Here is a 12,738-nt window from a genome sequence, read left to right on the forward strand (position 1 = left end):
CAGTGAATTTTATCGATAATCGCTTAGCTAAAAATTATTTCATCGAATAATTCCAACGAGATTGTCGACCAATGAGATAAATATCTGTGATATCAGGTCGCGGCACCGTGCCGCCGAGGTGGCAACGATCAAGCCATTTTCCGTGAAATTCCACGCGGCTGCAGAAACCGCCCCTGCAGCTGCAATTGTGGCAGCGCGCGCGCGAATGTAATTAATGCGCAGACACGAAATACTTGGCTATAGGCTTGCTTACACGTCGTGTATGAAACGTCGCTAGAAACATGTATATCGGGATGACGAGACCGACGCGTCTGCACGATGTGTGCCGCGTCCTCGCGAAGAAGATCTCTTTTCTTAGTCGTTAGATCGCAACGATTAAGTTTTGAAACAACAACGAGCGAAAGAGCCGAGCGTGAATTTTTTCCCGAACGATAGAAAAAGAAAAGGAAAACTTTCAACGACATTTAAATGTCGCCGTCGTTTAGGAAAACGAATTCAGCCGAAAGTTTGACGGTGGTGAAATGATTTTTCAGGGCTCGGAGAAGAATGGGGCGCTTCCCAGCCAGGCAACATATCCCTGCAAATCGCCCTCAAGGAGGTGACTAGTTATATTTTGCAAGTAAGCACTCATCGTTCTCTGTGTCGCGCCTTATAAATCGATCTAGCGGTCTTACATACGTTGTCAGACGTGTAAACGTCAACGTTTAGCCTTTTGCTAGTGCCACAGACAGATGCTTCATTTTCTTGATTTTTATAATTTCGTCTCCTATCGAATTGAACGAGATAAGGGCGCGACCAGGAGTTGAAAACTGTTCTGTTCGATACGAAAGAGACCAGGGCGTAACGAGGCGTTGAAATCTAAATTCTAAAGACCAGAATATTCTTCTCCTTTCTTTTCTCGTCTCTACGATCGTTGGATCACGTTTGAAAGAAGATTTCTTTATTTTAGGCATTGGATGGTTTCGTGTTTGTGCTGGCGCCTGATGGAAAAATTATGTACATAAGCGAAACTGCTAGCGTGCATTTGGGAATGGCACAGGTCAGATATATACGTTTTATCTCCTTCTTATATCTATTTCGAATTATTCAATGCAAGTATTCTAAGCTTCTGCTAGGAAGATGAAAATTTCACGCAGAATCTCCTGACGTGAAGTGTTAATGAGTCCAGGTGGAATTAACGGGTAACAGTATCTTTGAGTACATCTACCAGAACGATCACGCTGAAATGTTATCGGTCCTAAACCTACCACAGAGCCCGGCGGATCTCGCTGGTTTCACTTTTCCGCCTGCAAACTCGAGAGGCGAAATCGAACTGGAACGCGTCTTTATCCTGAGAATGAAGTGCAATTTGGCGAAGAGATGCGCGGGACTAGTCACGGAGGGATACAAGGTAACGTAATCAAAATTATGTAAAAATTCTTCGATTCGCGTCTTTCCGACGTTCAGAAAATTGCCCATCTCTCACAAACTTTGTAAACCTAAAATAGTTAAACGAGTTAATTTTTAGCCTTACGAACAACGATAATGTAATTACAACGATACGCGTATTTCAAAAAGATGGATCTCGCGCTAAAACTAGGAGAAATTTCCTGAAATAATAATTCGAGGGTTAACGATTATCTTGGAGACGAAAGTACGCGATTATCGGTTTATTGGGTTTCGTAAATCGCGCAATATTCGCAGCAAACAAACCACGAGACAAGGCGGCGAGGAGAAGGCGTTCAACGATTAGCATAACGCCTAGGCTGCTTGCACAGGAAATCATAAAACGAATAAAAATTCAAATGCTAAATAAGAGATAAGAAGTGGCGAGCTAAGTAGGGACGGTATTGTCCTGGTCACGCGCCAGTCGAAAAGAAAACGGCCACCAGGTAGAAGGCTGCTTAAACTCGCTCGGCTGCATCCGTTTCTTCCGTGCAATAAAAACACCGGCTACGTGAACGTGTTCCGTATATCCGGAATAATCGAAATTTACGAAGATCAATCTCTGTGGCCGTGGCTCCTTTGTGGAACAATTTTATTTCAGTCGATTCCATTTCGTTCTCGATTCGTTTCGATTTCAGCTTTCCAGATAATTTTTCTATATTTCGAACGTGTCTTTCCATCCGTTTGCTTTCGCTAGCGCTGTTTTCTCTGATAGAAAAATCAGAAAATTGTTGACGTATTTACAAAGTTTCTTTTATTTTATCAAGAATTAATTACGCGAATTAATGACTTCGAAGTGTCGTTTATAACGTTGTGAAATCGCTAGAATATAAATCTACGTTGTCTACTAAATAATATCTTACGAGACTAAATATACGATATACGTGTTTCATTTAGACATCACAGTTTCCATTAACGCAGCTTGGCTTTTCATCGGTCCACAAGAATCTTCTTTACGTGATTCGTGAATCAAGAAATTTAAGAAACACGACGACGACGAGTTTCTTACGCGACAATGTAATTTTACTGGATTTGAGAATTATAAACATCGATTCTGTTGATGCAAATTAAAGATCGATTTCATTCTATGTAAATGAAATCATTACAGATCCATTAATTTTATGGTTAAATCACGCTCTATCAAAGATAATCGATCGTCCTAATAATTTTACATGTATAATTATTTACCGTATTCTTTCAAATATTCTCAAATCTCGCTCAAGCTACCAATTATATTAAAGCGAATATCTGAAATCCACTTTTCGAGACCGGGATCGATGTTCCGAACACGGCGCGCATCGTTATTCATGGATTACCCAAATTACTTTCATCGATCCGATTAAATCAGTCTCCCTGGTGCGGTCCAGATTTCGCCGACAATTGCTCGCCACGATTTACGATCATTAATACCACAAACGATTTACCGAAAATCAGGATATCCACCCCAATACTTTCGCGGATGATACACGTTGGTTTTACCAAATGTTCCACATATGTTCAGGCAATAACCATCGTTTCATTTATCGTTCGTAAAGGGTAAGCGCTGGGAAAGGGACCTGCAACACTTTGCACTTGCCGTAGCAAAGGAGACTGCCCTCGAAAAGGAAAATGTTTGGCAAATAGGTCGTTCAAGCCTGTAGCGCTATGATGACCGTGGCTCTCGACGAAATCGCACACAGAGAAGACCCCAATAGGCGTTGAGCAAAGTCATGAATGCAACCCCTGTAAGCTGTTAAAGGCGTGTTCCCCGAAGGGGGTTACGTGGGACGAAGGTAGCTTTTTGTATGGCACTTAGACACACAAAGACCAAACCAGTAGTTGGCTGGATTTTGCGTAGGCGCGAGTAGGCGCTTCGTCCGATTTTCAGTGAATTAGATCGACGATTGCGCAAACGAGTGGAAGGGTCGCGATCTTCGGCAATCACGAACGTTGCACTGTTTCTTTTAGAATGTTTAACTAGTTTTAGGAAATTTCTGTATAGGTAAATTGTGGTAGAGAAGCAAAAAGAAGGAATATGTCACGCTGAAGTAGTTGGAAAAAGAACAACTTGTTAGATTCGTGAATGCAAGTTTCTCGAAGATAAGTGAGAAATTTATGAAATTTCATAAACGATCATTTCTAGTGTATTTTGATAGGGTTCAGAAATATACATCGTACAACTTAATTTTTAAATAACCAAATTTGGAATTTTAAACGAAAGAAAAATCACTTTAGCAGCGAGGAATCATCCGTTGCGTAATCGTTTTCGCGAATTAGAATTTCGTTGATTCTAAACTTTATCGAATTAGACTTGATCGAATCGTTCGAAAGCCACAACGAGAAGATTCCCGAAATGATGTTAGGAATATTATTTTTTACATCGTCTCTGGAATTTATGGAATTTATTGGACATTTTTGGGGGAATTTAAACTTTTTGGGTAAATGGAAGCAAATCATTCGTTCATCGAGTATCAAACTGTTATGTTACTATATAAAGAAATTAAAGAGTTTGTCTTCTGTGACTCGATTTATTACTCAATTTATTACTGGATGATACCGTACCTATTAAAAATCGGTTGTTCACTCGCGTCACTCGAGCTCGTTTCCACAGACGGAATCGAGCGAGTCCGCACCCCGTTACGAATTATGTATTTCGTTTGTTGCCGGTTTCACCCTCGTGTTCCCGTACTCGCACGCTCGGGCCCGCGCCAATGCATCGCGAAATTGCATATGAGAGAAGCGAGAATGCAACGCGGGCATACGGAACAAGCCTATTTGCTTTACAAATCCGCCATCTACTCGAGACACAGGCGACGTTGAACGAGGCTTTTTTCCGTTTCATCGGCCATTTAATTAAGCAGGAATTGTTAATTTACCCCCGGAAGCGGCGTCGTTCCACGCGAAAATCCGCACTTCAACCCCCACCGATGAACTCGCTCGAGTGTCGCACTTACGCCCTGTCGGCACCGCTGTATAACATTAAGAATAATCACGTGCACATGTGTAAATAACTACAAGTCCTGCGTGTCGAGTATATCGTCCTTAATTGCGTTGTTTCCTTTGAATATTCTCCCTTTCCTACTTTTAAACTGTGGCCCTGCAGTTGATCAAAAGTTAATTGCGAAATCCCTCCGCGAGAAGTTAATTAAACCCGGCCTAAGCAAGTTGGGTCAATTTTTGATTTCTCTGAAAAACTCTCCAACCTTTCATTTTAAAAACTAATTGCGTTATAAGCGAAGTGATATAAGCGTCGGTAGGTGTCGCAAAATTTTTGCACGTTTTTATGCAAGTCCAGTAAAGTATAGAAGCACAGTGATGAAATTAGGTGTAAACATAAACGATTCGGGTTACCTGCGGAAAGGGAATAAATAAATAAATACATCTGCCCATAGAAGCTAATTTGAATCTCAGGAAAGACTAGAATCGAAATGAGAGGAGAAGACAGTAGATCTTAACCAAATAGTGTTCTCGAACAATATTTCTCTACATAAATGAATTTGTTACTTGTTACAGGTGATACATTGTTCCGGTTACCTAAGGTGTATCGTAGAAGGACCGGTGGGCTCGGAATACGAAGACGGTGCAGGTCGACACTGTATTCGAAAAGTCGGTCTACTAGCGGTGGGTCATTCTCTACCGGGACGTTGTCTGACGGAAGTGAAACTATATCAGAACATGTTCATGTTTCGTGCGTCGTTGGACCTAAAGTTGATCTTCGTGGACGCGAAGTAAGGAAGAAAGTCAATCGTGTCAGACATTAGTTCGGTGAATCACTTTTATTTGTCTGGTGGTTCGATCGAATTCGATCGACCAGCGGGAGAAGAAAAAAAAGGGGGGGGGGGAGAAACTCGACGAAACAACGAGCCAGATTATTTCTGTCGCAGTAATTACGGTACGGTGTTAAGTTGCGTCGAAATATCGACGCCGGGGTAGAGGAGGGTCCTGCTCGGCGGCCATTAAAATCAGTTTCGTGTTACCACGGTCTCGCTAGATATTTTTTCCCTTCCTTCCAATTTTTTTTATTCTTCCTATTTTTTCTTTTTTTTCTTTTTTTTTTTATTCGCGTCAAATAAATATCCCGCGCAGACAAGGCTATATCATACACGTATACACGTTTCAGTCGCGTGTACACGTTGGGAAATGAACACGTGACGGAGTATAAATACGGGGTAGGGCGATGGAACGCGGGATGAAATTTTATATCGCGCCCGGAAAATCGATCTCCATGGATGACGACGGTTATGTAAACCTCGAATTCGACTGGACTTTGGCAAATCCCGGCAAAGATAAATATATTCCTCTCTGAAATATTTGTAGCCAAAGGAAGACAGTATAGTGGATATTGTAAGGTGTTTTCATCTTTCTTCTTGCTGTTACAGTGTATCGCAACTGACTGGCTATGATCCACCGGATCTGATCGAGAAGACGCTGTATCACTATGTGCATGGTTGCGACATGATGCAGCTGAGGCACGCTCATGGAACCTGTAAGTATCGCAAACAATTTCTATCTCTTCATTCTCTAATTTCATCTTCAATGGCAGTAACCTACACTCGAATTGAAAGCAAACGCTGAGATTTTCGTACTATTTTTACACGTTTGATGTTTCTACTTGAAACGTAACTTTGCCTTAGAACTTGCACGGTATTGATATCTATATCGGATAATACGAGCAAATATTCCAGGTCCTGTGGAATTGCTGTTGAAAACGTTATAGACAAAGATGTTAAAAACTGATACGATAGATATACCGTAGCAACTGTAACTATGAACGAGGCGAATAGTAAATAGGTGTCGATCGAAATAGGCCTTATTTCTCCTGACGCGTGTGTATTCGAAAGCGGTCTCAGAGGCGTCGGTGTGGTATCGGAGTGCTCGAAGAGGCTCTCGCAAGGCCAAAAGCAGCTGACGCTGCTTAACTCGGCGACGCCCTCGCTGACGAAATATCCTTTGATCTTTCTTAACTCCCATCCTCCGCGAGTCGACTTTTCAGACGAAGCATCGGAGTATAACAGCATTTCCCTTTTTTCTCCTCCTCTTTCTTTGCCCCGTCTTGCGTGGCGCGCCAACACGTTAAAGTCTAAGTATATGCATACGTATTACATACACGGTGTACATTATTGATTGAACAATGCTGCTATGGCGCTATGAGCAGAGTAGAAAAGAGAGACTGGCCTGATGTGTATACGTGTCTAGATGTCTACGTGTGTGTGTGTATGTGTTCGCGTGTATTTGTGTGTGCGTGAACGTCAGCGCGAGGGTGAACGAGAAGGAAGAGAGGGGATAGAGGGGGCAAAGGGTGGTAGAAGAGGGCAAGAGAGGAGGAGGCTGTTACTGCTATCACTGTTTGAACAGACTCGCAGTTTCACGAGCGCAACTCGAAGGGAGCCTGACATAATGCCACTAATGTCTGCGCCTGCGGATTGTACGATCGACGTTACGCTCGAAAATTTCCTTTCATCGATTCACGAAACAGCCTTCTCTAAAATATTCGACTATAAAAATGATTTCCTCCCGTTGAATCGTCGATCGACCAAGAAACATAATTGTAGATAGCAGAGTGATTCCCGAGATAACGATAAATCCAGCGTGTTTTATTCTCTTTCTTTCTGCTCACAGTACTGTACAAGGGCCAAGTGATAACCAAGTACTACAGGTTTCTGACGAAATCAGGAGGATGGGTCTGGATGCAGTCGTACGTCACGATAGTGCACAATTCCCGAAGTTCCCGACCTCATTGTATCGTGTCGGTCAACTACGTGTTGACGAAGCCAGAGAACACGGACCTGTTGTTGAATTGCGAGCAAAAGTCCTATTGCTCCAACTCGAGCAATCCTCCCAACACCCCTCTGTCGACACAGACCACCGGCGGAAGCATCAACGAGCTGGACAATCACAGCCCCCGTTCACCGGCGTATCGAACCAGATCAAAGGAATCGCCTGATAACGATTACGCAAACGGTGCCACTTATCCTAGACCCGAGTACGTTGACCTGACGAATCACAATCATTATCTGTCGCCGTCTTATCAGCCGCAAAACGTAAACAGCAGCTCTCACGAAGACAATCTAAAATACAACTCCGACTGGTTTTACCAATATGGAGGTAAGGATGCTTTGAAGCAAAACTTTTAAATAGATATAAAGCTTTACGATCTAACATCGTTGTTATCGTCGTTATCATTATGTTTACGGACTGTAGTTTGTTAGAATATGAGAAGCATCTATCTCGACAGAACAGAAAGTAAGCTATGCCTGTAGATGTATCTGACGATGAAGCCGAAAATACAGTTGATTTCTTCGCGATGAAGATTAACCTTTGTAACAAACCTACTTGAACAATTTTGTTGACTATAAAGAGTGCGAGCTCCTGCTTGAAAAGAAGACGGGATCTAATAGAAAGCCGAGATATCCACAATTCGAACTGCGTTGCAATTTCGGGGCTATTCGCGATGTCGTTAAGCATCTTACGAGCAAAAAGTAAATCGACTATTAACGTTGACGTTCGAGCGTCACAAGGTTTTTAACGGTTTAAGATCAGAAAATAGTCATCAGGAGACTTTGGGCAACCTAAACCGCGAGCAGTTAAGCGTAGGAATCTATATCGTATGTTGTATCTATGATGTTCTATTCTCTTGACGAGATAAAGATGGTAAGGCGACCGGTTGATAGGTCAGTACTCGAAACGAGGTCTGACCAGAACACCGTGTGACAGTCTAAAAGTGTTGGCTTTCTTAAAGAACGTTGACGCTCTGTATACGAAATTAGGATCCTCGAGTGCAGTAACGTTAACTTTGGTAATGTAACCTGTGAACGAGAGACGCGATTCGGAACTATACTTTTCGATATTATAGGTATTCTCTCCTTCATGGATAGGACAGATTAGACGAATTTTCCATTTATGAGAGAATACTTCAGAGCAAACAGACCTGTTAAAGATGATGCATAATATTCTGGACGATGTGAATATACAAGATCTAACAAATATAGGAGAGTATACCATCATTTCCAGGTTCAGAGTTTACATTAAGTTCGTCGATATTAAGACTGTTTAGTACGAGATCCACGTTTCAAGCTAAAATTTGACGAAATCCGAGTCTTCGGATTGTTAAAGGAAGAGAAAACTAAGTCCATAAAATATTACTACGAAAGTTAAGTAAAAAGTCTAATTGAAATCAACCGATGAAATTAAGCTGTTTACATAACGAAAAAGCTTATCCGTGTACCTGAAAAAAGAGGGAACAAGATCACTAACCGAATCACTATACCAAGAGATGCTTGGTGAATTGCAATCGCCAATTAGAAATAGGTAAATGCACGGCGAAAAGGAAAAGAATCTTCGACCGATCTAGCGTGCACTGCATGTAAATTCAAGTCACTGGCTGCAGCAAAAGTACCGAACACCTCTACTTGAAATGCTGGAAATTTCCAACTTTATTTAAGATTTTCCATCGGCAATAATGCTCAAGATCATTCTCTCGTGAATCTCAGGCAGATAAAATGCTTTCTAACTTCTAACTGAAGATTTCACGAAAACCGTTCAGGAGCTGAGGTTGCTAGGATCCAGCGAGAAAGAGAGAGAGAGAGAGAGAGAGAGATCTGCATGAATTTTAATTGACAGGCAATTTGCGATTTAAAAATTGATCATCGTGCTACCGATGACCAGTCCTTGCAACTATAATGAGACGCACTGCCACAGGAAATCCAAGTCACTGAATAAACAACTCTTGTAATACATCCCTTACAAATGTTCATAGTATCCAAGCGTATCTAAGATGCAGTAACATAATAGATATAATATATTATAATATAATATAATACAATAATTAGACGTTAGTAAAGAAACATAGCAACAGAAAAATATCGCAGACAGTAGAACGGTCGATTGACACTATACCGGCTCGATTCGAAAGACAATACAAAAATACGACTGACAGTTTCGGCGAATGATCGAAAACTTGTTATATATATAATTAAAATATAGCAGATGAACTCCGTTTGTATGAACACGATTTATTTGAAAGAAATTTTAATTAGCGGCTGGTTAAACGAACTATGTATCCTATTACATCGACTCCAATTACGTGTCTGCAATTATAAACTGTTTGTCCCCCGGCAAATTCGTATAAACGGAATTCTACTACGAGGTATCGAATTTGAAAAATGAAAAACGAAAAATGTTTCTTTCAGATATGCATCAAGACCCACTAGCTTCGGTAACGCAGCAACAAGAAGCGCAACATCCTCACCCTATGCATCACGCAAACTCCCCATCGAACCTGCAGCAACACAGTCCCCAAAACGCTCAACAGAAACACCAGCACTCCCCTCATCTACTGGATCATTCGACGCCTCCATCAAACCTGCCACAACCGCAGCCACAACCACAGACACAAGCTCAACAGCAGCAAGCACCACCGCAGCAGCAGCAACAACACAGTCCTCAAAGTAGCCAACAGAACAGACCTTACTCCACCTCGTCGAGTTCCTGTTGCAGCACAGACGCCATGGATACTCATTTGCCGAATGCTCTGAGCGTATACTCCGTACCGCACAGTTATCATCCTTACTATCATCACTACATGCCTGACTCGGCGCCATCCAATTTAAACGAAGTCGGTGGCGTGATCATGCACCCTAATTGCAATCTCAACAACGAGACTCACAATGCAACCGCAAGTACCAGTGCTTCCAGCAACGTCCAACATTACGAATCTTCGTACCAACCTCATTTGAGTCACTATAATACCAATAATAATCCCGCGAAGCATTCCTATCATCATCAAGAACCAACGCCAGCCAGCTACACCAGTGTGATCGTAGACTCGCAGCAATATAGTCCAAGCTCGGTGCAAGACCTGATTCACTATCAACATCATTACGAAGCACATCATCAGTTCGTTCACTGACACGAACTAGACGCGGCTTGCGCATAGCACGTCGATACCAACTGTAACCACGAGTCGTGCTATTGTGATATGTCCTCCAATGGGACGAACAACGATTTCCTGCAAGAACGCTCGAATATCGACAATTCGAGAATAATGGTGAACGATGAACGCGAACAGATTGTTCAATGGAAGGCTAAGATTTGGTGCGTTCGACCATCGGAAATATGGAAGATTATTTCGGGCGGAGGATACAGTGAGAAATCGTGAACTCCAAGTGAAATCAGAATATCGAGTGAATCACGAGGAAACGTATGGTAGAAATACTGGGAAATATTAAAAATGTCGCTGAATATACTGCCGAATTTGCGTAAGACTCTAACGAGAACAGCTGTACAGTTGATATATTTAAGAAGATGGTAATCGTTTAAGGATTTGCGACACCGAAGGTTTACTATATCGTATCGTAGCATATTGAGTGACGATCCGTTGTGAAATTCGCTGGTCATTAGGTCTGTTATACTTTATTCACATATCACTTGAGCTTGTTGTTTGAAGAACTAGCACCTTGTGGCAATTACGTCGAATAATTGCCTCGAGATTGATATAAGTTAAGCTTCGGATATTCTGTAGCGGCTGATTATGTTCATGTGGCAAATGTGATTTTCCTTTTGTAAGAATTGTACGAACGCCTCTTAACATATCCATCTCTTTCTCTTTCACTCCTTAAGCGCTTATTTATACGTAAACCTATGTAATCGTTTGATCGCTAATGACGTTCGTCGACATTAGCTAAGATAACGATTTCGATCGTGTATTCAATCAAGATTTTGATTCGAATGCCAACGACATTTTTAATTGTACATTCATCGTAGAGAAAACAGACGGATTCGAATCGGCCAAATACGAGGTAACATTAACGGGCGAGAAAATTCGATCGAAACGGAAATTAAAATAACAGAAAGAGAAAAGAATTTCTGCGAGTTACACGCTGGACGTGAACAGCTAAAATTCTTCTCAAACTGGAGATACCTGAGGTGGAAAATAACGCGATCGTGTCTATGGACGAGTGATTTTATACGATTTAATTACACGAAATGTTCTGTAAAAGTGCTAACCCTAGCATTTATTCGCCAATAGGAAATTACAAGCATGTAACTGTACATAAGGTGAAAAGCGAGGAGATCGGTGAAGATCCGAACGAATAGCGCGAGATACATACTTAATTTGTAGACATGTACATTACATAGTCGTTCGTAGCTGGTCGAAACTCTTATATATAAATACAGTAGATATTACTTAGGTAGACCCGAAGACTGACCGGTGTTTGTACCAACCGACCAAAGAAACACACCCTCCTTCTTATCAGAAGAGAAAACAAAGGTACAAATATCACCGTTGTTATATCTTAATCCGCATTTATTTAAATATCGCGCGCATCTCCAAAACCCAATACTTAATAAATATGACCATAGAGTATTCTGGCGATCCCAGTTACATCTTAATCATCGAAGTATTTTATTATCGAACATCCATACTATAGCAACCATTAGGAGTTCCTCGTGGCCGCCACGTTAGCACCACGAGGTTAAATCACATGTATAATACACGTGTACACATTGCCAATTGCGAACTACTATTATTTATAATCGATGTAAATTAAAGAATCGAAGGTACTGTTTGGTAGTTGGGGTGATGATCACCGCCTTGTACGATACGTTACTATTGTAACCGTTGTAAATATTGTAAAAGTGATAGCGCGCGCGCTGCATACCTATTGCGAGAAAAATATAATCGATATTTTCCTCTGATGAATCTATCTTATTGCTACTATTTTTCTCTTATTTTCTTTTCGTACATAGATCCTCCTCTCTCGATCGATATATTTGTATTTAAATCTGCGTTTAAATCTATTTCAACGAATAAAAACTTCAAGTTTTGTTCTCTCTCGTCGCGATTGGAATTATTGTATCTTGAAAGTAACGAGCAATTGAAATAAATCAATAAATGAATCGAGCTATTCTTGAAGCGAATTATTCGATGTTAGAAAGATAATAGAAGTGTTCCTGTTTTTTCTTTTTTTTTTTTTTCAATTGATCAAAGAAACTTCATTAAATGCGTTGAGTAAATTCATTGCACGAAACTATTGCAATAAATCATCGTTCTTCGGATAATTTGATATTTTATCGATGGCGAAGTTTCCCTTTTACTGCGGGAATTCCCCATCCCGTTCAATCCTGTTTCCTACAGGTACCTGCGAAAGGTAAATAACATAATGGACATGGTGACATATTTCTCCTTTTCACTGAATTCCTATAAATTAAGTCGAAATATATGGACACGTTAAATACTGTCCGATATTCCATGAAATATTTTAAACAAAAATGATTAGCATTCATCCTGGGTTCAAGATTATAATTCTTCTTCTGCCAACCAATTCGCAGATG

General features: G+C 41.0%; 1 protein-coding gene across 5 annotated transcripts in view; it reads left to right on the forward strand.

Annotated features, from left to right (window-relative positions):
* LOC122571390 (single-minded homolog 2) overlaps positions 1-12,738 on the forward strand; it is a 32,757-nt gene extending 20,019 nt beyond the window's left edge. For 4 of the 5 annotated variants that reach the window (XM_043735089.1, XM_043735077.1, XM_043735085.1 and 1 more), the window contains 7 exons: positions 534-619; positions 950-1,039; positions 1,169-1,390; positions 4,918-5,132; positions 5,784-5,890; positions 7,024-7,509; positions 9,594-12,738. In XM_043735089.1, coding sequence (XP_043591024.1) covers positions 534-619; positions 950-1,039; positions 1,169-1,390; positions 4,918-5,132; positions 5,784-5,890; positions 7,024-7,509; positions 9,594-10,312 — 1,925 coding nt within the window. In that variant the 3' untranslated portion in view covers positions 10,313-12,738. The remainder of the gene's footprint in view (positions 1-533; positions 620-949; positions 1,040-1,168; positions 1,391-4,917; positions 5,133-5,783; positions 5,891-7,023; positions 7,510-9,593) is intronic. The other variant, XM_043735095.1, reaches the window with a different exon arrangement.

This window comes from Bombus pyrosoma, linkage group LG1 (assembly GCF_014825855.1).
Source record: "Bombus pyrosoma isolate SC7728 linkage group LG1, ASM1482585v1, whole genome shotgun sequence".
Taxonomy (NCBI): domain Eukaryota; kingdom Metazoa; phylum Arthropoda; class Insecta; order Hymenoptera; family Apidae; genus Bombus; species Bombus pyrosoma.